This window comes from Psittacula echo (assembly GCF_963264785.1).
Source record: "Psittacula echo genome assembly, chromosome: 14".
Taxonomy (NCBI): Eukaryota; Metazoa; Chordata; class Aves; order Psittaciformes; family Psittacidae; genus Psittacula; species Psittacula echo.
Genome location: NC_137750.1, coordinates 10426189 through 10453244, shown reverse-complemented (window position 1 = coordinate 10453244; position 27056 = coordinate 10426189). Strand labels below are relative to the sequence as shown.

Below are 27056 nucleotides of genomic sequence, written 5' to 3'. Positions count from 1 at the left end.
AAACCATTCCATGACTCGATGATCTCATTGCTGGTAGGGATGAATACAGCAGCTTCCATCCTCAGGCCATCACACACTGCTCTAAATTTACCAGCTGAATGCCTACAACAGTTTCAAAGCGCCTTTACTAAGGGAACAAGAATCTTGATCAAATTACACACCAATTGTTTACAGCAGAGGAGGGAAACCTTCCCAGCACCCACAGGAGATCAGGCAGCCTGAAACGCAGGAATCCGATCTCCGGCTGCACATCCCTGCTCCCTTTCAGCACTGCTAGCAGTGAAGGTTTGTGACACAGCCAGCTTCAAAATCCCGCTGTGTCATTCCTTCTTATAACCTCCCAACACTGCCGTCCGTCCCTGGGACCCACAGCTCTAAGTTGTTGTTGCCTCTCATTATGGAGACACAGAGACCTGAAGTTGTGCCACTCAGCTGAGTTCCTTCCAACTTCAGCTTTGAGTTGAAGCTTCCTGAGCCTCTCCTTTCTGTACACCTACCTGCAGTGATTTGCAGCTACTCTTGCCCCTGTTTGCACTTCTGAGCACCATACCTGCTGGGATTTTTTACCCCTCCCATTATTTTTGGGCAGTAAAGTTCCTTGGTGGCACAGTACCTCTCCATCCTTTAAAGTACCACAGCGCAGTTCCTTCCAGTCCTTCACTCACAGCCACGTGCTGCTGCAGCATCTTCCCCCTATCCCGAAATACCACCTTTGAACCTTCTGGCAGAAAGATCTTGAAAGGCTCCACTTTCTTTTTCCAAGAAGTGGAATTTGGCTAAAGAGTCAGAACAAATCACTGCATACAACAAAAATTCAAGATTAATTATAATGGGCAAATGCTGTGCTTCGGAGCACAGGAATCTGGCTTCAATGTGAGTCTTTTGCTTAGCAAAAGTAAATCTTTCACTTGGATTTGCCTTGTCCAAAGCTGCCAAGTATTATTTGTTACACTGGCAACAAATCTCTTCTGTAGCTCTGCAAAGTTGCATGCTGGTTTGGGAAACACCACAAGCCACATTGCCTGGCCTGGTGAACACACCGGTCTGCAAATGAAGACAAGGTACAAGGCAGTGATTCACAGGAAGGAAGACAAGCCAACAGGAAGGTTACTGGGTTATTATCTGAAGGAAGAAAAAGTAGGTTTAGGATCATTTCCCAGCAGAGGCAGCAATGCAGTTGTGAGAGGAGGATACTGGAAGCAGAACAAGGAGAGCTGCATAAATCCACCTTGTTCTTTCCCTCACTTGGAGGCAAATCCCACCTATAACCATCAACTTGGCTTCTCAGCACCTTCAGTCTCACATTCTGAGCACCACCACTCATCACAAAAGGGATGCAGCAACAGGGAACCCACTTGCACATCAGCCTGGGTTACATGCCTGAAGAAGGGGCAAAGCAGCAAAGACAACCTGGTACCTCAAGTGCCAGCTCTGGCTGGAAGGATGAGGACCTCAGCAGCCTGCTCACCAGAGACACTGTTCTAGACTCAACAGGCATGAATAAGCTTCAGTGCCACTAGGAAGAGTTACAGAGAAGTCTGACTGTGTCCAATCTTGTCATCAAGTGCTGCTCTACTTGTTCTAACAGGCTTACATCTCATGTACTTACATCAATCAATCAACAGGTTCTACATTTGGGAATGCAAAGCAAACCCTAATGTGCAAAAACACAAAGAAGGGACATTGAGATGAGCTCTTAGGCAGAAGCTCTTCCCTGTGAGGGTGCTGAGGCACTGGCACAGGGTGCCCAGAGAAGCTGTGGCTGCCCCATCCCTGGCAGTGTTCAAGGCCAGGTTGGACACAGGGGCTTGGAGCAAGCTGCTCCAGTGGAAGGGGTCCCTGCCCGTGGCAGGGGTTGGAACTGGATGATCTTAAGGTCCTTTCCAGCCCAAACCAGTCTATGACTTACTCAGCAGTCATTCCAGCAGGAAGCCACTCAGACTCCTACAGGGAATCTTTCAAAGATGTCCCCAGTGACAAGATTTAATGCAAACATTGGATTTTTCTTCTCAGCAGCAGTTCATAGTAAAAGCTATGATCCTCCTTCTCGGTGCATTGTATACTCTTGCTTTGTGTACCCAGTCTTGTGGGTGTAGCAGTTCCAGGAAAATCAGTTCCTTAACAGGAAAGGCAAGCCAGGCCTAAAGCATCTCCCCTTTTAGTGTCCCAAAAGCAGATAATCACAGGACTCCCCTCCTCCCGTTTTTTCAGAGTAAGATGGCTGATTAAAAGCAATACAGTCCCACTACCTCTGCCTAAGAATGTGAGAGCAGCTTGGTAAGAGCAGTGCTCTAGCACCAGATGGCACTGTTACCTGAAAATACACCAGCCCGTGGTTACAGACACAGGAGAAGCTGGTTGGAAGCAGTAAGCAGGAAAGGAGACAACATTTTGCCTATATCTACATCAGGCAACACTTGTCGCAGACAGGCTGTCTCAGCACTCCCTCAGGAAAGCCGGGGCAGAGCCAGCAGAAAGCAGCCGTGAGGAGCACATCATCTCTAAGGACACCCAGGCGCAGCTTAAGCAGGACCTGCAAACCTCGGTGAACACGTCACCATCCAGGGGGGAAGCAGGGGTGTGCTGGGCTTTTTTGCAGTACCTTAGACATTAGACAAGGTCTAAGTGAGATGCATTTGCCTACTAGAAGAGACTCCCCTAAAAAGCTCACCTGGATGCTAACACCAACCAGTGGGACAAGGACAGAACAGAAGCTCGTTTTAGCCACCAGCGCAGATCCCTGGGATTCCGAACAACCCATGGCCAGTTAAGCTGTGCTCTTCCTTGTGGGCAAGAAGGATCTGTCCAGTAGCTCTTTTCTTTACCTGAAGCAAAAGGATTCCTCAGGCTGTTGCCCTGGGAGGGAGATGGCATTACAATGCAGCAGGGTTTTCCAGCTTGCTGGACCATGCTGCAGTTGCCATCTGGACACCATCAGTAGTGTGGAGATTAGTCACTCACCACTCTGAGTCGCATCTGCAGCACACTGCCAGGCCTGGAGGAAGCAGTGGGGCTGCTTGAACCTCCATCTGCCTTTCCAGAGGCTAAACAGGATGCTACAAGGGGACCTGTGTAACTACTGCTGACCAACTCCCTCCCGAGGCACAGTGCACCCACCTTCCTACATCTTTGGGAGCAGGAATAAAGAGTGGATCCATGAAAAGTATTCCTGGAGCAAACCAGCAAGAGCTCATCTGCTGAGCCAAAGCTGGTCTCTGCTGGGTTGGTGGTAAGCGTGTGCTAGGGAATGAAGCATCCTCTCTCCCCTTGCAATCAGGTCAGTGTGTGCGGGAGGAACTCCTAATAGCCCACAGCAAACATCCACCTTGCCAAACCCACCAGGGAACACAAGAAGGAGACATCTCAACAGAGAATCACTGTGTCTGCTCTCCAGCTGGTTAGCTCATGTGCTGCTGCTGCAAATACAAACCAGCCATTTAAATTAGCTTCTAATTGTTCACAGTTATTCAGAGACAGCATAACCTGCAAGCAGCTTTAAGGCAGCAGGCAAATAAGAGACAAAGAATGGTTTAAGATGCTTTAAGAAGATTCATATATTCATGTTTTCTGAGTGTCACAGCCTGCAATCTCCAGCAGTGCTGCCTCTCTAACAGCCAGCCCCCCCAGATGTGTGCTTTGCATTGCAGGGGATGATAACCAAGGTTTCTACTCTCCCTTGCTCCAGTTTTTGGACTGGTTCACAACTTGAAGCAATAATATTTTGGTCTCCCCCAGTCGTTCACAGTCTCTGCACACACAGGCAGTTTAAGCAACACTATTTATAAAGCTGCTTAAGATTCTGGACACAGCCAGAGCTCTTTGATAGGATGTCAGCCATGCAACACCCGAACAGGGGGAGGCTGACACAGGCTGGTTAGTGTGGTACAGCCCAGAGCCTCCTCTACCACCCTCACAGCAGCCCCTTCTCTGCAGACAGCAATGTTCCACAGTGGCTGCACTCTTCTCTCCTAGGAGAGAGGGAAGAGATTAGCCTTAAATCCCTAGCGTGGCAGTTTTGGCTTGCACATAAGACCCAGTGCAAGTCCAGCCTGCAGGGCAAAATCACTTTAGGGCCTTGACTCCAGACGTACCTTAAGGAACAACTCCCTTGCATTCAACCATGTTTAGACCCAGAGACAGAGCCCTGCCATGGAGCCGAAATACTCCTTGAGGTGTAGGAACTGTAGCAAATCTAACAAACTTAGGCAGAATTCTTTTATCAAGTACAGAGTCTCCTAGAGGAGACAAAATACCACTGAAAAGCCATTTATAAATAGCTGGAGCTGAAAGCACAGCAAATGCTGTGTCATGCCACAGTGCCAAGTCAGTCCTGGGCAGCGAGGGCATGGAGCTGACTGATCTCTCGTAGCTCCTGAGTGTCCTGCCTGCTCTGAACCAGAGCATCCCCCTGGAGAAAGGGTCCTGGCTGGTCTCACAGGCAGAACACACTCCCCAAACACGCTGCAGTGCCTTAGTGCTCTGCTACATACGGAATGCTGCATGGACAGACAGGCTGGCTGAAGCCCAAGGAGAAGAGGCAGAGCAGTGAAGTTCATGAAGCAGATGAGGACCTGGGTAAACCTGCTAACTGAGCTGAGAAATATGGGATGCTCAGGCTGGAGATGGGGGCAGTTTCCATGGTTGGTGATTAAGAGCACTCAAGGGAAACAGATTTAGCTCACAAGGACACCAATATCATCACTGTCTCCTTGTCAGGACCAGCCAGGGCAGTTTTAGGGTCATCTCTCCAGTCCCTCCTTGCACAGAGCCAAGGCAGGAGCTGGTTTAAGAGGTACAGTGCCTAGCTGCAAGACACAGCACGCGTTCTGTGAAAGCCTTCTGTTAAATAACATGCCTCCTGAACCACCTAAGTCAGGTATTGGTTTCAGAGAGCGTAATCAAAGCCTTTACAACCAGTTCAAGCAACCTCTGGAACGCTACAGACAGCCCACCTCACATTCAGTGCAGTGTAGGTACCCCATGAGAGCATTCACTCCAGACAAACAGCAAAGCCACTCCCCCAGCTCACACTGCAGAAGTGTGTGAATGCTACTGGGACAATGCAGCACAATTGCATCATTGCCCAAAAAACCTCAGCTGCATTTTCTATTCACTGACAGGGTTTCAATTATCCCCCCTCCTACATAAATGCTGTATTGGGCACTACAAAAAGCAGCAACAGTCCCTACTGAATCCATACAGCAGGCTACAAAACCCAGTTATTTAAGGACTGAATTTCTGCAAGCACTGCACTGGAACATGCCTGTTTACTCAAGGGGTGAATTTGCCACTTGTGGAATGGCTGGGGAAGACTGAAACATCCTCAGCCTGAGCAGGTTTAATCCACTGCCTCCTACATCCTATAACACAAAACCCACCAACCTGTAGCTCCTTATAATAACTCTGAGACAATCTCACCAGGGCTGGTGACAGCAATGATGCAATATGGACACAGAAATGTCAAACGCCTTCAGAGTCTGTCTTGATAAACCCAGAGCAAAGCCCGGTTTCACTCCCTTGCACAGGTAAGTCCAGTGGACTGACTTTTCCTTCCCTACCATCTCAGCCAGAGCACAAAGCTTTCAACATTGTATTTAAACCCCATCAATGTGATCACACGACACTACTACATCCTTTTGCCTTCAGGTGTTTTCTAGGCTGACACCTAAATCATCTATCATAAGCTCTCCAGATCTGTGCCAGCAACCTAAAACAACACCGTATTTGCCCAGCAGAACATCCAGCATCTGCATCCAAACACTGCTCTCCTCTCCATGTCACTTCACAGGTATCCATTCAGTTATTCAGCAGCACATCTGATGTGACAGTAATTCCAGCATTATAGCTCTGGGAATCTTCTTTTCTCTTCCTTTCCCTTCCTTGGCAACAAAAAGCACATATATAGATGGCTCACACAAGTCACTGAGCTATAAGTAAATACTTGTATCAATGGCATTGAAACCAGAGGAGCAATACAGCCGGATGTACCCCATTCTAAACCTGGAACTGCCCCTTCACTAACAACTCTAAAAGGTCACCTCTTACAGGCAAGGGAAGATCGGGTGTTACCAAACTCACCCCAGAGCTCACTGTCTTCCTAGAAATGTCAAGGACTAAAGTCTCAGAATTTTCCTAACTGGGATTTAAGACTGTTTTGAAGGAGGTGATCCTGCCAGTGGATCACAAAGTGGGAAGAGCCACTGAGGGGTCCCCTTGCGATTCCCTGATCAGTGGAATTGCCCCCAGTCCAGCAGGACTGGTCAGGAAAGGGTCCCTACAATGGGACTCTGACACACTGGTTGGGCACAAGGTCTTGGCTTCCCTGGGATGCTGACAGACAGAACAAACACGAGGGGTGGAGACAATCTCCTCCTTTTCACATGACAAATACTGCACAGGTATAAAGTGCATTTGGTCCCCCCTAACCTTGCCCCCCCCCCCCCCCCCCCCCCCCCCCCCAGAGCTGCTAGCTCAGCCCAAGGCCTGAGATGAGCTGAGGTCTTTCGTCTCTGAGCATCTTCACTGCCACCATGGACTCTCTCAGGTATAACCTGACTGGATGTAAGTAGCTCGGCTGAGGATGCCCGTAGAGGAGTAAGTGCTCATTCTAGAGAGCATGAGCAGAAAGCAGTACGAGCTCGTTTGCCTCAAGTCAGCAGTTCTGCTCCAAACAGACACATGGCTGTCAGTGAGGCTTTTTCTTTCCCCATTAAAACAAAGCATTTGCCTTTCACAGCAGAAAGGCACTAGATCCCTTAGCACAGATGTGACACTGGGTGTTGCATTGTACCTGTGCTAACAGCCTCTTGGGAATACCTTAACCAAGAAGGAAAACCACTAAGGACAACTGATGCAGCTAATCAAGTACAAAGCCACTGATCCCTGTCCCTACAGTGCCACGACTCCAAATGTGTGCTTTGTGCATCTGGATATCTTTGCACCAAAGCATACAAACAGTCTGGTGAACAACTAATCAATAGCCTCGTCTTAAACCCAGCCAGTTACCCTTGACAGGGAGCCCATATTTCCCGGAACTGTAATTCACTTGATGTGTGCTTCCTAAAATAACCTTTTTTTGAGGATAGATTGCGATGCATATATACAGTAGGTAAGTGCATATTTTGCTTTAATACCAGGCTCTTTGTTATGTGCCATATCCAGAACATGTTCTCTGCTTTAATGACTTCAGTTATAATAGCGGGATTTCAGCCCATCACAGCCCTGGTGAAACATTGAGCCATAAACACAGTTATAGGTTTGCAAACACTGTAAAGCACCCTCACAAGATGATTTAGAGAGCTCTGCTCCCCTGACAGCCAGAGCAGCGCTCAGCCTTCTCCTCCCTGCTTCCCCTAAAATGGAGGTTAACAGAACTCTGCCTCCAACCAGCACTGCCAAAATGCCATGGGGAGGCAGGAGACAGGAGGCTGGTGACTGTGGAAGGCAGCAACTGGACAGCAGATTTCAGTCACTGAAAAGCCACGTGGCATGAACTGAAGAGCATTAGCACGTCCATAAGCAGAACTGCCCCAGGATGCTGAGCCCCAGGCGTGTTCTGAGAAGGTCCATGGGTTGCAAAGCCTCAGGCTGCATTAGATGGTCATTCCTCATTAGACAACTTGGGATCTTCCTTAAAGCTGCCCCTGCTCATTATTGCCATTGTGTACTCCTCAGATTGGGCAGGTTCCCAAGTGGAATGCGCAACCTCCAGCAACTCAAGTCAAGTCAGACCAGGCACAGGATGCTCCTAGGCTCACAACAGTGATTTTTGTACCTGAATTAAGATTCGCCAACTTTGCAGGCTGTGCATATGTGAAAGCACTGTGTTACCAGCCACTGAAATGCAGCTACTGCTCGTACATGGTAACTATGCAAAAGCAAGTGCACTGTTAAATAAGTGGGCAATAGTAAGCCAAGAACATGGTACTTCTCCATTTGAAGGTGTACACTGCAGCTACTCCAGTACATACTCAAGATACTGTCAAGATTAAAAAGTATGTTGAGTATACAGAGAAAGCAGCAAAAAGGATACTTTTGCTATGAATATGACTGGCTATGCTCTTACCACAAGCTAAAAACCATCAGAAAGCACCTAAAGTGACAGAATCCTGTAGTGAAAGGTCTTCAGCTGGGAACATCTGCATCAGGTGAGCCTCAGACTCATCCCCAACGGGCATTGATCGGCTTTGAGGGATTTCTTTTTAGATACACCACTTCTCAAGTGTGCTTTAGGAGATCTCCTGCATGTTACACCACCACCCAGTGAACACAGAGCACCCCCTTCTCCACAGAGAGCCAGCTTCCATCCCACTTAATTCATCTGCCTGGATTCATTCCTCATTACCCTGGACCTAGGTGCCTGGCTCAGCCAGCTATGTATGCAAAATTCCCTTTATCCTATCAGGTACTTAACAGTGTCCCACACCTTGCTGCTTCCTTCCTTTGCCATGGCCTTGGGCACTGAAGGCTGAGAATACAGATTTGTATGGAGAAAGCCCAGCAGACAGGAGGATGCACAGGTCAGGATTCCTAAAGCCTTAGGAATCACTTGTGCCATGGCATTTAGTAGGGCTGAAGCTGCTACTTAATTAGGTTTGCTTAATGAGTCATATTAAATAGCATGTACGGAAGAACAGGTTAGCTATTGGTGTGAGGACCTCACCGGATTATCTGGGAGAAATGCTGCCATTACAATAGAGTCTTTTTTGCATTTTATATACTTAACCATGACCTACATTCCCGTGCTCGGAGGAGGCCAATCTGCAGAGGGAATGTGCCTCTTTAATCAGCTCCAGCAGTCTTTCAGGGTTCAGCAGGGATGGATGGAGCACCCTCACATCTCTTCAGATAACACACAGCTACAGAAGCCCCAGGAGAGAGTGGTAGGACAGCCATCACGTTCAAGGAAGGCAACAGTACCTGCAGCCTGATCTGGCCAGCACCCTCTGCTCCAGAGACCCCTGGGATGGATGAACACAGAGCCTGCACACACAATGGCCCTGACCGGATGCTTTACCTTGTTGTGCAAGGGGTTGTCCCCTGCTGAAACTGAAGCCAAGATCAGGTTTGAGGAGGGAGGTGAAACCAGCAGTCTTTGGGGCAGTCACCAACCTTACCTCTTGTCTCCAAAGAAAGGAGCCCATGAGCCACTGGTAACGAGAGCACAGAGACAACCAGACTCACCGGCTGCATTAAAACACAAAGAGGAAGCAGGACCTCACATGTGAGGATTACACTTGACCCTTATTACCCCAAAGTTCTGGGAAACTCAAAGAGGTTCCAAGATGCAACCTCTCCTCTACTCCTACAGCAAAAACACCAACCCAAAACGCACACCCCCAAACCCACCCTAAGAAAACCCCCAAATCAGAAAGGAACCCTCAAAGGCTCAACAGAGAAGGGTTCTGTGCAGAACTGCTCTTGGGCAACAATATCAGGGAGGCAGGCCCTTCCTTGAGGGCTTTCCCCTGGCACACCAGGGACACAGACACAGAGCATCCAGCTTCAGGGACAACAGCTCCCTCCGAGGGCATCAGGGCTGTGACAGGAACCAAGCAGGAACAGAAAAGCAGTGACAGAATAACACATCTCACTGCCACAGCCTTTGGAAAACATTCATTAGGTCAATGTGCTCTCCCCATCAGGATGAAGCATTTCAGATTTACCCTTCTGCAATCCTGTGTCTATTTTAGCTGTTTAACCCCCCTGCAGTTTCTACAAGCTGACTCACATCATTTTTGTGCCCTCTCTATTACCACCAGCAATAAAGATCCCCGATCCCTCCAAAGGCTGTTAGCTTTGTTGATGCAGGATGCAGAAAAGGATACACCCAACACTGCAAAGCTCACCAACACTGAAGCAATAAAAATGCCTCCTGCTTTGGTATATGAAGCAGTTCAGATGAGGAGGCGCACAGAGAACGTGCATACAATAAGCTGTCACCAAATGACAAGGATTATGTTGCACTGCGCTAGGGCTGAGATTTAAGCAGCTATGAGATCACCAGGGGCGTGGTAAGAAAGCCACAGACGAAAAGAAATCCCTCCATTTTCCCCCTTTTGTTCACATCATCCCAAACAGAACTGAGGAGACATCAGGCTTAAAGTTCCCTCCAACTGGAGAGAAGCAAGAACGCCCTCTCCTTTGTTAGGGTATAAACTCCTTTCCTTCCCAAGTGCAGCTCTACTGACACACAGGCTGGGGGATGTCGGTGACAAAGGCCTTGTCTGCACTAAGGCAGCAGCCAGACCATGTCCAGACGCTGGGGACCTACCGCAGGGCAGACAGAGCCTAATGCTGCGGCAGGACCCACCACCAGCACTGCTGCTGCCACATCCTATTCCCCCCACTGCAGCACCAGCACCTCTCAGGGTCCTGAGGTTCAGCATCACATCCTCTCTCAAACTGCTCCATCCTGTGTGCCAGACTTGAGGAAATGAACCAAGGATCCCAGACTCAGCTGTGTGCAAGTGCACACACTGAGCTCTACCAGAGCATAACAGTCATGGCAAGGGATGAAGATGTGAAGTCTGCTCATCCTCCTCCCTCTCCTCACACAGCCCTTGGCTGAATTGTCATTTCTCTCACCATTTTTAAGTGTTTTCTTTTCAAATCTCAACCAGTGAGGCTTCACCTGGGAGTACACCACCATTAACTCCTCCTGGCCTGGGGGCCAAAGCCACTGGGGGAGGCAAGACAAGCAGATTCTCCAAAGGCTTCAACCTATGAGGGTTGAATCCTCTACACAACAAGAAACAACCAACCTCACTGAAAAGCCATACAGAAGGGTTTGTGGAGCCTGTAGTATGACATCCTCAAGGGCCACTCAGCTCATCTCTCTACTTCTGTCAATGTTCAGACCAAGATGAGGTTACTCTTCACAATTACCTCAAGATAGGAAGAGCCCACAGCGGAGCACCTCTTTTAGAAGCAAAGTTTAACCCCAGATTTGTAGGGTAACCTAAGCCACCACTTACATTTAAGCTAGAAAGATAAAAAGAAGGGTCTCCCCTTCTGGGTACCTGATCAGCAGTAACGCAAACCCTTTGTGGCAGAGTCCCAGCAGAAACAGAAGTCACCTCTGAAGCCATCCCTTGCCTGCAGGGCTCGCACTGATGATTTGTGTGCAGTTCTCCTTCCATAAATCTCCATTTCCAACCCAAGAGGCAAACGCCACCTTTTTGGGCGAGATGATTTTAAGGGAACTCCAACTCTTATCACCCCAATTCCTGAGCCCTCAGGATGGAGCCTCCACCTCTATTCTTACCACGCTTCCTTCTCCCATGCACAAAGCATACATGTTGTTTCAGCCCCAAATTCAGAGTTCTTCCTAGATTTCAGTCTGCTCAGCAAACTGAGATGGTAACACAAAAATGGGGATTATTAAACACTGATGTGGTGGTGTGGTACGTGCTTGCCCATCAGTGCTCGAGTCTTCGGCCACAGCCATGTTCCAGAACCTTTTCAGGATTACACTGCCACAGCTACACCACCCATAGGGACCAGCACTAAGCATCCTTAACAGTCACAAACACAGAGATAGCTTCCACAGGCTCTGGGTGTTGGAGATTCAGCAGTAATGGTAACTGCAATAGACACCCTCCAGTCACGTTCTCCACCCAGCCACCTGAAGCCTCCAAGCACCTCAGTGTTAAAGCTTTGAAGCATCACATGCTTTTTGAACAGGAACAGCCCAAAGATCAGAAATGGGCTTCAAAATCAAAGCCTGTAATTCAAAAGTCCCAGCTCTGTTTCATCTAGCAAAGATGATTTTGATACAGCAGCTTTAAAAGAAAATGAAGTTTAAAAAGAAGCTGCTGCTCTCCTTTCAAGAGGACCTGATGATGGGCAGAGTTCTTCATCTCAGAAAGCCATCATGATAATGGCAAGTGAGATCTGCAATTGAATCCTACTTCTCTTCTTTCACATGCACCAATCAGAGACCTCTCCACAAAGTTCAAGTAACACTCCAGGCTTGAATGCATCAAGACAAACTGCAGTTTTCCTCTTGCAGAACACCTCAGCATCAGAAGCCAAGTCCTACAGCAACGGTGCAGAGATGGCGTGTGATGGATAAACGCTTCAAGCAGGGGAGTAACTACAGCTTCCTCTGAAAGAGGACAATTATAAAGAGAGGATTGTGGAGATACTCCAACACTGCACCAAAAAGCATATTGCTACATGTTACCAACAGTCTGGGCACTCAGACAACACTTAGTAACAGGAAAACCACCCCTTTGTGATGTGCACAAAAGTAGGGAACTGAAAAAGTATGGAGTTTCTTGGAAAAAAGTATAAATCACTTATGATGGGGAAGTCAGGTGGGATAAAACCAATACAGATCTATCAGTGTGACACTAACAGCAGCAGCAGCTTTTGTGAATGGAGCACCAGGATGATTCAAGACACTATTACAGCTTCAAAACACTTGAGAGCCCAGCTCTGATCAATAGCTGCCTCACCATTACAGCATCGCTTGGCAGAGATGTGCAGCTTTCAATACCTCCGATAAAGCAAGACAATGCCTCTGCTCAGAGACATGCATTCCCCCCATCACTCAGGTTTCACCCAAGTGACATGTGCCTCCAGTTAAAACAGCTATTTATAGCAAGGTGGGTGTCAAGAAAGGTAATTTCACCCAGCACTCGAGGCCTGGGTGCAAATCACAGACCACACCTGTCATTTCTGATTAAAAGCTCTTCCTGGTCTCTAATGGAGATTTGCCACTTTGCTAAATCTGGGTGTAGTTGAACATGACAGGTACCTTCTCCTCTTGAAAGCACAAGATAAAAGCACTGCTGGGATGAGGCTAAGCTGCAAGGAGCAGCACCAGCTATACACATACCCCTACTAACCTTGTGGTGCTCCCACTGGAGCCTCATTTCTACATGGCAACATAAACACCATTTGTTTTGCTTTTCCTCAGAACACAGAGAACCCTGCTTCATTTCAAATACCCTACAGCAACTAAGTGAGGAAAATGCCCTTTTAGCTCACATACCAGTGGTTGTGCACTGGCAGGAAAACCTAAAACCCAGCTCAACATCACCCCTCTGGTCAGATGCAACCCAGCACAGGGATGGACCACTCTCTGAAGAACAACAAACATGCTACTGCTCTGAGTAACTGAACTCCCAGGGGAAAATGAAAATAGCAAAGATAAGGGATGGGAGGATAAATGTGTGGGGAGAAAGGATCTTTGAGGCACCTGAGACTGGTATGAGAAGAAAGCTAAACTTAATCAAAGAGATTACACTTAACACTAAAGGGCCATGAACACTTAAGGGCCTCTGAAGCAATAAAATGGCATAAAACTGAAAGAAAGAACTATGAAAGCCCTGTTATCACACCAAACTTCTGCCTACAGCAGCAGTAATGCACCCCATCCTCTTACAGCACAGCAGGGACTAGCTAGAGCCAAGCCAGCACTCAAGAACTGCAATTTGGTGTCTTTTCTGCCATGCTCAGGAGTACACACAGGTTGGACAATGATGCTACCAACATCACTCTGTGTCTGATCCTTCATCTTCTGTTTTACACCTCCACTGCCAGCACTGCAGCAGTCTGAACCCAACCGCAGCAAAGTTAGCAGCGCCAACAAGAACGAAGGGCATTTCATAAGGATTTCTTCAGCTGCTTTCCAAAACCACTCCCTTGGACTCTCCAGCTCCTTGGGTGTTGGGTTCGCTGCCATCTTTGCATCAACAGGATTCTTCCACAGGAGCAGGAGGTGCAGAGCATTGCTCAGAAGTGCTGCTACAGAATGGCTTGCCAAACTCTACTAAGCAGTTGTAAAGAGCCAAGTTGTGGAAAGCAAGAGCTTTCCCCCCTGAGTTTGTTGCCCCTCCGCATGCTCACCCTCTGCAGCATTAAGGGCACAACAGTCATTTAGAGAAGCAGGTACACGAGCTGGAAGCCAGGAATCTGTCCTACAAACACCACCTTTAAAAGCTGCTCTGTTCAGTCCCTTCATTTCTCACCACAGCTCTCCTGACAGCAAACACCAATGGCAGGTCAGGAGAGATTCATTCCATTATCACAAGTCTAGGTTCATGTCAGTCACCACGGGCAGTAAAGTGCACTCAACAGTAACTCTCAGAGGTAGGGCGGGTGATGAGATGGGACTACCTAACGGATGGTGGCCAAGAAGGTCAAATGCAGGCTGTCAAGCCCAACATGTAGGGGCTCCCCATCAGCTTCCAACCATCTCCACAACTGCTAAAGGGAAAAAGAAAACAGCTTTTACAGTGTGTGCTCATTTCACAGCAAGTGTGCCAGCTATGGGAGGCTTCAGATAAGAGTATCTTCTCTACAAAACTGCCTTGCTTGCATGGTTGTACATATGCTAATCTGAAAACAACTGCATGGGGCAGAAACAAAAGAAGCCAAAGCATCCTCGTGAGATACACACATTAGGTGTGAATACACATTGTGTGTTTGCACCCCAATGCCAATTAAACAGCAGAATACACAGAATTAGTGCAACACACACTCAGGCTCCATTCGCTACACTAAGACATAATGCAACTCAATTATTGTAACCCTTGTGCAAGAGAAGATAGATTCTAAATGGTAACCAGTATCCGTGGATGGTGATCTCGTATTAAATGAGGGACTCTTCACCAGGGACTGGAGGGAGAGAACAAGGGGTGATGGGTTCAAACTGAAACAGGGGAAGTTCAGGTTAGATGTAAGGCAGAAGCTCTTCCCTGTGAGGGTGCTGAGGCGCTGGCACAGGGTGCCCAGAGAAGCTGTGGCTGCCCCATCCCTGGCAGTGTTCAAGGCCAGGTTGGACACAGGGGCTTGGAGCAAGCTGCTCCAGTGGAAGGGGTCCCTGCCCGTGGCAGGGGCTGGAACTGGATGAGCTTCAAGGTCCTTTCCAACATAAACCAGGCTGGGATTCTATGAAATTATATTACTGAGAATAGCAGAAATAAACATCCACACAGCACAACTAGGAGGAAGCCAGCAACTCAGCCTGGATTTCTTCCAGATCTCAAAGTGTCAACACTGGAGGAAAAACAGACTCCTCCAATTGAAGATTTTACACATGCATTACGATGACCACATCAGTTTCCATATTTGTGATTCTTTCCCCCCTATAAATTATTAATCTTGCTCTAAGATCCGCACCAAAACAAGAAACACGAGAGCAGATCACTAATCCTCCTGTGAAATCCAAAGAGTGCATGATACGGGAAGTGTTAAGTTTTCATCTAACACTTGGGCTCAGATAAAAGCAGCCTCAGGAAGGAAACATTAATACCATTCAACAAGGTACTCGAGGCTGAGCAGGGCAGTCAGAGCCAATTCTGATCTAGAAAGCATGTGAAAGGGAGAAAATGGTTGTGCTTCACCACATAAAAGCACATTTGTAAAGACAAGAAGCTACTTAGGAGCCAGGTTTGCTTTTAGCAAGAGAAGGGTGTAAACTGCCTGCATGTTCATGCTGGAAATTACACATCTGCTCCTCAAGAGTGGGACAGCTTCCTAACTCAAGGCATCCAAGCAAACAGTTAACTCTTTCTGACAGACCTTCCCTGATGTGACAGCAGGGGCCTGCTCAGGGTGCCCTCAGCAGTACCTAGGAGTGCTCAGGAGTGATCCCAGGTCGTGCCTGCCCAGCACACATTTCATTAGAGCAGAGGCGCCGTGCACTTAGCACTTTGCTTTATCATTACAGGGAAGGTTTTGTTTGTGAACCAAATTCTCTGTCACGTCCCAGCACAATCCCCAAACCCACACAAAACCAAACAGAGGAAGTTTCCAGCCCCAGAGGCAAAAGGGCAAACCAGCCAAGTCAGCTCCACAGCTCGGATGTTCGGGGTGAAAGGGCAGTTACCGAGGCAGTAACACTGCACGTGACTGTCCAATTGTTACACACAGGGCGAGACCTCAGAACACTGACACACGAGGATGATGGACTTAAAACCCCTCAAGTTTCTTCCTAATGGAAGCAGCCGGGAATTCTGGTTCTTTCTCTGCAGTGTCACCTTCCCTGCTCCGTAATTCGGCAAGGTGCTCTCTTCTTTCCTTATTCCAGGAATATACAGAGGTGCGTAGTCTAGGAACCAGTTTGCTTCATCCGTTAAGCAGTTTGCTTCATGCCGTGGACTTTCCTCCAGCTTAGAACGCTTCCACAGTCAGGGTAAATCCATGTTCAGTCGCAAACGGCATTAAATATACCTCAAGGAAGAAACCATGTACTACTACACCTCCTTAGGAAGAGCTTCCCACACACAGCGTTGGCCAGCCCACCTCTTACAAATGACTCATCCACATCTGCAGGCTCTAAAATGAAACAACCAAACGCAGAGGTTTTCCAGGAAGGATGGAGATTCCTGCCTCTCCCCCACTCCCATTTTCTGCTTTAAACTGAAACCCACAGGCAATTCACTAAGACAAGGTTGTACTTCAGCATGGGAAACCCCAGCAGCTTTTACAACCTGTGGCACAAGGAGAGAGAACAGGCTTCTGACAGAAGCCACATGTGCTAAGGACACAGATATGAGGATGCAGCTCATTATGTACCATTTCCAGCCTGTTACACAACTGTAGTAACTCTAAATTTAGAAGATGTGGCTATTTTGCCTCTAGACTAAAGCTGTTTCAAGGAACTTGGACTCAGGCGCTGAACAGAAGCATGAATCTTTCTTGCAACAGCCATGCGAATTATTCACTTGGATTAGACACATAACCCACCTTCCAAGCAGAAAACCCAACTGTCATCCTCAACAGCAGACAGAAGGGCAAAGCCAAAGGACAAGCAGAGCCTTGCTGGAGGCCTGGTCAACTCCGAGCAACAGCAAGCAGTGCCCCACGCACACTCCCCTCCAGCACTGCAAAGGTGCCAAGGCAGAGACCAGCACCAGCCATCAGAGACAAGCCCCACACTGCAGAGCTGAGACCTCCCACCCCTCCCCAGCAGCAGGTAAGGCAGAAGTGGCCATCAGTGCACATGGAGTAAAGCTACATGAAGGGCAATACAGAGGCTCCTTGGAGACCATAGCACTGCTCAATTCCAACCGTGTTTCAGTGTGGCTGCTGCCAACTATTTCACTGAGGACTGAGATCTAGGGCTAGCTCTTTATCAATGTTCTCTTGAGCCAAGAGGCCTGCAACACCCACTGAGTTCTAGAAACACTGCTATGAACTAAATTAACAGCCACCTTCTACAGGTCTTCACTGACTACATTTCTACCCTTGCCTCCCAAGACCCACAGCTCACTAGATTTAGACCTAAAAACCAACTTTCACCAATACTAGATTACTCGATAGCTATTCACACGAGTAAAACCAAATCAAACTCAAGCTCCTCAATAGAAAGAGATACAGCATGTCTTCTGGTTTCCAAGCATCATACTTTACACGTATGCCAAATAACCAACGCATTATAGTTTGAGGTGAGAATAGCTTGCCCAGAAAGAAGACTGTAGCCGTAACTCCACTGAGGAGGGTCAAAAGCTTTTCCACCAAGCAGACAACTCATGCTCTCCAGCCCTGATCAGAAAGGCTCAGATAGAGAAAGCACTGAGCACACCCCAGGAAAGCACCATCAGGGCCTGGCACTACCCAGAGTAACCTAAGAGGGAAGTTTCTGCCACCTTTCCAACACTTACAGCCAAAGAGGCACTGCCACATCAGAGCCTTTTTATCTCTTTGAAGATGAAAACTGCTACTTACTCGCTAAGTGTCCTTATCAGCAGAGAAGCATAACTGTTTCTTACAACCAAAATGATTCATAAAGCAAAATGCTTTTATTCTCCAAGAAGTTAGATCCTTTCAAAAGCAGGTAAAAAAATACATCGATCATGACAGAACTAACTCCAGTTCTCCCAGTATCAGTGCATTCCACTAAGCAGAGGCTTCACCATCACTGACAAATGAAAACTGCACCCAGTCACTTCAACTGGGATGATGCACCAGGAACTCCCAGCTTTGGGCAAAGAAACACAGTTAAAGGCCTTAAGCTCCTGATCTTCCCAGCTGGTGATGAAACAGCCTCTTCAGTTGTGAGCCTCCAAACCCCTCCCTCACAAGCAGAAAAGCTTAATAGCTTTACAGCCAGTGGTAAAGCCAAACCACCGGGCTGGGTCTGATGTGTGCTGAATGCAGAACCATATGGTACAATGTTACTGTACAAAAGCAGTGCTGCTTCATGGACAAAGGGCAAGGCTGGAGAGACTGTAACCAGAGGCTGTGAAGTGATACCATGCAAGCCGAGCAAGGTTTCCTTGTTTCAAATTTACTCCTGGGAATTCAGCTTCTCCTTGGTCTGAAAGCTTTGGTAAGATAGCAAGTGCTCCTGGCTTCTCCTTGCTTGCTGCAAGCCCTTGGTCTCACCTCTGACCAACAGCCTTCACACTGCCCATTCCTTTCACAAAGAGTTACAGCACCAGCTCTTGAAGGAAGAAACAGAGGTCATGATTTTAAAGACAATGGCAAAAGCAGGGGGAAGTCATTCGGCTCTGCAATTAAAGCAGCCTACCTATGGCACCCAGTGTACCTCCCCAGCAGGGAGCTGGTTGTTCAACCCCCTTGAAAAACGGGGCAAATTATTTAAGACGTAGCTTGATGTGTCCCGCCTTTGGGACAAGGGGAATGGCTTTAACCCTGCCAGAGGGGACACTGAGATGAGCTCTTAGGCAGAAGCTCTTCCCTGTGAGGGTGCTGAGGCGCTGGCACAGGGTGCCCAGAGAAGCTGGGGCTGCCCCATCCCTGGCAGTGTTCAAGGCCAGGTTGGACACAGGGGCTTGGAGCAAGCTGCTCCAGTGGAAGGTGTCCCTGCCCGTGGCAGGGGTTGGAACTGGATGAGCTTTAAGGTCCCTTCCAACCCAAACCAGTCTGGGATTCTGTGATCTTGGCATGTGTGCAAAACAAGCAGTTTGTATCTTGGCTTCCTTTTACTCCCCTTATACTCCCAAGCCATCTTCTGCCCCATGCCAGAGGCTAATGGAGCAAGCCCAAAACAAACCCAAAAACTAGCCTGCTCTAGACAACACTTCCACACATCTCAGCTATCCATTTAGACCAGCAGGTTAGTAGCTTACAGCATACAGGCACCAATGCTTGTTTAGCTTAAGTCTTCCCCATAACCTGAACCGCAGTGCAAACTCCTCCACAACCACAGAGCTTCTCTAGTGCAGCACGTACCCAACTGACAGAGAGGATGAACAAAGCATAATGGTGATGTCATTCCTTTAAAAAAGCAGCTCAAAAAGCAAAATCCAGTGTAGAAAGGTACAGATTTCTTAGTCTTAAAATCTGATTACTCTCAGCCCAGGTTCCTGGCCCCAATCTACATGTCATTCTATAAGAGGGAAGAATTCCATCTGCAAGTGCTTATTGGATCTCTCTCCATTGAGTTGCTTTAAACCCTACACAATTAAGGGCAGAAGACAAATGTAATATCACCTGTACTTCCCTTTACCTCTCCTGACAAGCACACATCCAACATAAAGCTCTCAAGTCCTATCCACCATCAATGTATTTGTTTGCATCTACACCACACTCTCAAGATTTCAGCCCATTAAATGCTCACAGTTTCCACCTGGGCCACTTCCAGTGCCCAGCCCAAGCACTTCCCAAAGCAGAAAGCACAGCAGACATAACTCCATAGCTCGCTTTTTTTGCCAGATGTGCAGTCAAATGTACAAGGTAACCAAGACTAATCCTGAAGTGCACAATGAGAGATGCTTCCTATCAAGAAACACAACACCCCAACCTGCATGAAGTCGGGCTGCGTGTGCTCTGGCTCCCCACAGCAGGCACAGGATCCTCCATGCAATTCATTCAGCTCACACCAAGAGCAGCTCTAAAACTAAGAGGATACCTGTCAACTTGAAACCTAGGCACATCTGAAAGCAGCTATTACAGTCATCAGTAATCCCCACCACCTCCACTAACAAAACCACATGTTTTTCATAGCATTTGATGCTGCTCATCACCCTTTACACTCATTATTGCTCTACCCCCCCTATGTAGTCTGCTGCCTTCACAGAAACACAACATTCAGAGAGGAAGAAACCTTATCCATAGCTGTCAAAGGTAAATCCCCTACCCAGTCCCAGGACCTTGCCATTAACAGAAACTGGCTTTTGCTGAAGTTTAACTCCACACAACCCCAGAACCATCAGGGTCAGAGGGACCTCTGGGGATCATCCAGTCCAACCCCTGCCAAGGCAGGGCTATCCAGAGCAGGTCACACAGGAACATGGCCATGGTGGCTCCGGAATGTCTGCCGAAGAGGACTCCACAACCCTCCCGGGCAGCCTGTTCCAGGGCTCTGCCACCCTCAGCGTAAAGAAGTTCTTCCTCGTGTTGAGGTGAAACTGAAACTTCACAAATGAAGCCAGCAGAATATCTTGGTTTCAGACACAAACATGCACAGATCTCCTTAGCAATGAAACAGCCAACAGCAAATGGGAAAAAAAAGCCCAAAGATTCCCATGGAGTCTCCCTGCGAGGGTTTTTGTTCTTCCAGAAGATGGAGTTAGCATTCACCTACCTTGCCATAGCTCTAAAGGTCTCAGGAGTGGCACGCCCCAGCTACGCAAAGAGCCTGAACCGAGTTACAGGTCAAGTGCTCTGAGCACTACATAAAATGAAGACAGCAAAGCTATCATCTCGCATCTCTCAGTACCAGGAAACTCAGGACTGACAACCTTAAAAGCAAGTTCAAAGCTTCCAGATTAAAGCATCAGCTCCTGTGCTTACAACAACCCCTTTGGTCCAAAACTCAGCAGAACCCTCTAGGAGGTAACAGGAGAGTGGAAACAACGAGGCAGGTTTTTCCTTAGTAGCATTCAGGAAGGTGCCATCACCTTCTGAGCCTCTGAAATCCCCCAAGTAATTAAATAGTCAAAGACTCAAGTGAGAAGAGGCTTTTAGCTTCACAGTTATTTCCCAGCACCAACACAGATGCTAAACATTACAAAGTGTCTTTCCTCTGAAGAGAGGAGCTGAAGGCAGCTGCTGTAAGAAAAACCTGGCCCCCAAAAGCAACTGTCCAAGCTTCTGCATTTAACTGCAATGAAGAACATTCAGCCAAAAAAAGGTAACTGGATAGAACTGCTTAAAGCTGCTTCTTTGCAACAGCCTGCATTGGAGCTGCAGCACAGCAGTGAAGGAAGAGCTTGTATGGGAATGCTGCAGTAAATGCCTCACTCACCAGGTATTTCAAAGCCTGTCACGGGCTTTGATCGATTCCTGCTAAAGCTTTTAGTGCACATTAGTTTGTTTACTGGTCCTAAGAGCATTATTACTTTGGTTTCTTTTTTTGGAGCTATACAAGCACATTGGAAGAGATCGTGCCACAAAACCTGCTGCCTGGGGACAGGTTTTATCCTTCTAAAAACAAGCCTCCTGTCCAGGCTTGGAACAGTTCTAACTCATTGCTTAGCCCAGGTGGCCGCTTGCAACTCCTGAATGATCAACTCACTCTGCACACAGTACACAAACCAACCCTCCCTGCAGTATTTAGTGCTGTATTCATACACTATTTAGTACTCCTGAGATTTCCAGCCCATGAGTTGTGCAGGAGTCTGCTTTTGCAGTAAAATATTCATGATGATCCCCAAGTCTATATTGGAAAAGTCAAACAAATCAAAGCAAAATGGGGAATCGACTCGAGGGTAAGTAACCTTGCAACAGACACTCACAGGATGGAAAGGTCACCCATTAAAGTGGTTCTATTTTATACAGAAGTGCAAAAAATTCCAGTAAGCCTTTTCTTGCCTCCTGTCTCTAATGGCTACAAACATCAGGTGGTTCCAAAGAACCCCCCTGGGAAACTAACTGAAATGTCAGATGCAAGAAGAGGGTTACATACAGCTTCCTCACGCAGTAAACCCCAGTCTTAACAGTTTATGAGCATGGAATTTGTGTGCTGCAATGAAACTGGAGTTCTGGGCTGTGACCAGCACCTCCTCATGGCTCTTGAAAAGGATCCTGCCTATGCAAGGCAGAGCTCTCTCTCCTGACCTGCAAAGCACTCATGCTGCATCACTGTACTTCCAGAGAGAGAACCTCTTGCCAGGTTGGATAATGGAAGATTTTTGGGCTGTTTTCATCCCTCCACTGCTGATAGTTCCCACAGATTCACTGGGTAGGATTAACATCTGAAGAGTGTGGGCTGGGATCTCAGCAACGAGGGCCGAGAGGGTCTGCAAAGGGACGGAGAAGGAAAACACGGACCTTCAGTGAAAGATTTATTTCCTTCTCCTATGTATAAGCACAGGAAGATCACAGCTGAAAAGTCCAGGTCACAGCAGTAACTACATGGCACAACTCAGACAAGAAACAAGCTACTCATGAAAACCTTGAAATGATGCGAGTATAAAGTCTTCAGAAACTTCTGCAATCTTATATTCATGACTCAGTATTTGAGGTCAAGAAATTCTAGCAGTGAAAAAAAAGGGACAGAAGGGCTGTGTGGGACGAAGCAGAGTTGAATCCACAGAAATAACATCAGATAATTTCAGCTAACAAGCCATCAGCCACTGGGTTGTGTCTGAGGAGCACTGACAGTCTGAATCTGCCTCCAAAGCAAAGCTGAACACAGTCAGAGCCACTCAAACCAAGCTGTATCCTGGACCTTGAAAACAAAAGGCTGCTAAAAAAAATCAACAGAATTGTACTTTGACACTTAGAGCAACCCTGGGGCCCTGTAAGGTCCCTACATGTAAACCCATCAGCACTGTGTGTGTACCACAGCATCACACCAAGCCACCAGTGCCAGCATCCCCTCCCAGGGTGGACACAGAGCAGGGATCTTGGAGGCCAGGAGCTTGGCTGAAGGCCTGTAGATAAGGTGCTGAAACACAACACCTGCACTCTCCATTTCCCCAGCTGCAGAGGCTGCCTTGCACAGGCTTTGTGAACAGGAAAGGCGGCAGAGAGCTCACACGCTTTCGGGTGAGAGGCAGGAGGAAGAGGAGCAGCATTTTAAAGCACCCTATGAGCATTACTAACACCCAATCCATCCCAGCATCTTTGTGAGGTTCCCAAAGGCAGCTCAAGCATGCAGCAGGAAAGCTAACCTGCAGCTGAGAAATCCTGAATTAACATTCAGCTGGGCTCAAGTGCTCCTGCTAGCATGTTAGAGAAAGCCCTAAGTGCTCACACCAGGTCACAGCATTTCACAACCTGTGTTGTAATCGCACCCAAGAGTACCGTGAAGACAAGAGACAAGGCTTTAACCACTCAGAGGAACTGCTCTTCAGGTTTGCTGGGTCAGAAAAGACATGGATGGCAAATACACTTGTAAAGGGAAGCTTGCTCCTTCCAGGACTGCTTGGGTTTTACAATATTCAGCAACAATGCTTTCTCAGTGTTTTAAACAGGGCTCATGGAAGGCAAGAAAGGAGCATAAGGAGCCAGAGGGTAAATCCACATTATTGTCAATGATAGTGTTCATGACTATCAACACAGGAACCAAAGGCAGGAGTGCACTCAGATGTACCACTTAGTACAGCAGGAGCTGGTGGGGCTTTTGTACTGACCGCGAGCTCTCTTCAAGACAAAGTTTTATTACCTATTAACATCAGTTATGGTGTGCTGGGGTTTAAGCGCCTACCACCTCCAACAGGAAAGAGCAACAGCAAGCACTGAACTTCTAGAAGCACCAGTAAGAGTGACTGGCCTACTTATTCCCTAGCTGAAAAACAACATGTAACTGGCCCAGAGTTTAAAGCCAGGAAAGCTCAGGGTTGTAACTGGGTACAGAAAGCTGCTTTTAACCTTTGCACTGGAAGCTGAAGGTGTTTCACTACCCTCAAATAACAACACTCAACTCTATCCAATCCATACACCAGGGCTTATAGATCTTCAGGAGCTTGACAAACAGGGGAGCGGCGGGAATGAACCTAACACACAAACCACACACACGATGGCACAAGATGGGGCTAGTGGAAGCCCTGGCACCACGAGCACCTCTACCCATTTCAGAATTAAGCGCTCAGGAAAATACAAGGATGAAACAAGCACCCTCTCGAATCTATGGCTTAGCTGTGACCACCACAAGTCAACATTAAGGATGTCAAACAAGAGCCTCACAGTCAAAGATGCTAAGAGTCAAAGACACTAAAAGAAGCACCTGCAGGTAACAGCGGGCAACAGCACCCAAAAGGCAACAAACTTTAGGCTCAGGACAGCCATTTAGTGCCCACAGTCTGTACCCCTTCCGGCACAGACAACAAGCAGCGCATCAGGCTTACCTGGCTGGTTCTTACACATCAGTGTAACCCAAAGGGGGCTGGGTCAGCAGACAGCCAAAAACCCTGATTACAACCACAAAATGGTAAGTCCCATAACATGTTTCCAATGGCATCAGGTTTGTTTTTAGCAACCCCAAGCTGCAGTGCAGATGGCACACAATGCCTCTCAATTTTGTTAGCGGGCAGCTTTCCAGATGGAAAAATCAATACAAGTACACCTCAATTCCTCAAGCACTCAGGAGACTTCTCTGCAGGTTAAAGTGGTAGAGATGCCTACACCAGAGGAGAACTACCATGAAGAGGAAAGACAGTTTATTCCCATAACTGTCTTTGATTTTTGATCCTTCCCAGTCTAGCTTTTCCTAACACTGGAAAAGGTTCAGTTACCAAGCGACAGAAGTCAGAGCTAACACTCCTGGATCTGAGAACCCAGTAACAACTCCTAGGTGGCTTTGTTTAGGTGCTTAAACCACACTCACCCTGGGACAAATCCTTGCTGCAACAGCACACAAAGATTTCACTGGAAAGCTGCAGTGACTGAATTGTGGCTCTTTAGAGAAAGAAGACTTTTCTTTTCCCAAGGTAGAAACCCATCACGTGGCAGTGTCTTTTCTGAATACCTGTTTTCATTTTCCTTATCTCCAACCGGTCACGTGTGCAATGACACTACCACCTAAATTTAGCTCATTCCGTTAGCACTTGCAATCCCACTGATGCCTGTAGGACTGCAACACACCTTTCTTCCTCTTGCTCTTCCCTCTCTCCTTCAGTGCACAAGGCCATTTCTGCACCAGCAAAGCACACACCATACCAGAAGCCTCCCAGCTCGCCTGCCACCCCAGACGAGGGCCAGGACCCACTGCAAGGACAGTGCAGGCCTGTTTTGCTCAGTGCAACGCCCATTCCTGGCAGGCCCCTTTGTGTTATATTACAGTGCCCCCTCGCTCGCTTTTGTCTCTGTACTGTCAGTCAGTGTACACCAAGCGAACTTTGGGAAGTGGGAATGTTCTGACACACACCCACCTACACCTTGTGGCTCTTCAGATGGAATTAAGAGGTCACAGATTTACGCATGGCTCAGCGGCGGGGGGTACCTGCTCACGTCAACAAGGGCAGATCCAGACCACAATTACTCCCCGCTGAAATCTGAATGGGGAAACCCCACGTCGAGGTTTCCCTATTCAGCTGTTGACTCCCTGAAAACAGGCAATGACGACACCATCCATAAAGGCAGAGATACCGGCCCACATTCCCAGCATGAGGGGTCTGGAAGCTCACACTAACCACCTTCACAGGCAGGCCTCTCTCTATGCCACTAAACAGCAGAAGGTGCCCCTGCCTGTGGCAGAGGGGTTGGAACGGGATGAGCTTTAAGGTCCCTTCCAACCTAAACCATTCTAGGATACGATTCTATGATTAAATCCCAGCACCTCAACCGTGCTCTGCCACCAGCAAAGGGCAGCAGCAGCGTTCACGCCGGCCTTCCAGAAGGAGCGCGATGAAGGAAGGGAAAGGGATCAGGATTTCAACCTCTGGAGGACCCCGTCCACCTTCCCTGCTCAGGCCGCGGCTCCACACCGGGCAGGGACGGGGTAAAGCAAGGAAAGACGCAAACCCCCTTCGGCGGGGGGCTCCGGAGCAGCGGACACCACAGCCCGCGGACCGAAGAGCAGGGGAGGGGAGAGCAGACACCGGCAGCCCGCGCAGGCCCCTGCCCCGGGAGGCCTCCAAGGCGGAGCCTGGCCCCCCAGTGCGGGCCACACGCGGGCGCAGAGGCCGCGCCAGCCCCCACGTCGGCGGGAGCCGGCGGAGCCCGCGGCCGCCCCGGTTACCTTGGTCTCCTTGACGTGCTGCTTGATGCCCTCCGGGTACCACTGCACTCGCACATAGCCCCGCCGCAGCGGGCTGGCGCGGCCCTCCTCCGCGCCGCCGGTGCCGGGCCCCCCCGACTCGGAGCCTCCCGAGCTGGCGGCGCCGCCGCCGGTGCCACGGCCGCCCTCATCGGAGTCCTCCTCCGAGTCCTCGCCGTGGATGAGGCGCACCAGGCCGAAGCGCACGGAGCCGCGGTAGCGGCCCGACACCAGGTCGTGCGAGAAGAGGAGGCGCTGCGAGCCGCCCGGCGGGGCCGGCAGCGGCAGGGCGGGAGCCGGGGCCGGTGCCGCCTCAGCGGGCAGGTCCGCCATGGCGCCGGGAGTCACGGCAGAGCGCGCGGCCGCCTCGGCGGGCGGGGGAGGGGAGGGGCGGAGCGGCGCGGGCCGCGCGCAAGTAACGGGCTGGGAGGCGGGGCCAAGAGAGACCACGCCCACCGCCAGACCACGCCCACCGCGCGGGAGGGGGCGGGTGCTGACATGGACTTGGGGGGGGGGTTGGGCTGCACCATGTCCCCTGTCACTGGGGGAGGCTGGACTGCGCCATGTCCTCGGTCACCGGGAGGTTGCACCGCACCATCCCCGTGTCCCCAGTCATCGGGGGGCTACACTGCACCATCCCGGTGTTCCCGATCATTGAGGGTTGCACTGCACCATCCCCGTGTCCTCAGTCACTGAGAGTTGCACTGCACCGTCCGTGTATCCTCAGTCACTGAGGGTTGCACTGCATCACCCCGTGTCCTCAGTCACCGGGGGTAGCACTGCATCATCCCCCTGCCCCTGGTCACTGGGGGTAGCACTGCACCATCCCCGTGTCCCCTGTCATTGAGCGCTGCACTGCACCATCCACGTGTCCACGGTCACTGAGGGTAGCCCCACACCATCCCCGTGTCCCTGACCATTGGGGGCTGCACTGCACCATCCCCGTGTCCTCAGTCACTGGGGGTAGCACTGCACCATCCCCATGTCCCTG

General features: G+C 49.1%; 1 protein-coding gene across 1 annotated transcript in view; it reads right to left on the bottom strand.

Annotated features, from left to right (window-relative positions):
* The window catches only part of UBE2O (ubiquitin conjugating enzyme E2 O), a 66109-nt gene extending 39683 nt beyond the window's left edge, over positions 1–26426 (bottom strand). Inside the window, exon 1 of the mRNA XM_080629071.1 lies at positions 26048–26426. Within this exon, the coding sequence (XP_080485197.1) occupies positions 26048–26398 (351 nt within the window). The 5' untranslated portion in view covers positions 26399–26426. The remainder of the gene's footprint in view (positions 1–26047) is intronic.
* Between the last annotated feature and the right edge of the window lie 630 nt (positions 26427–27056).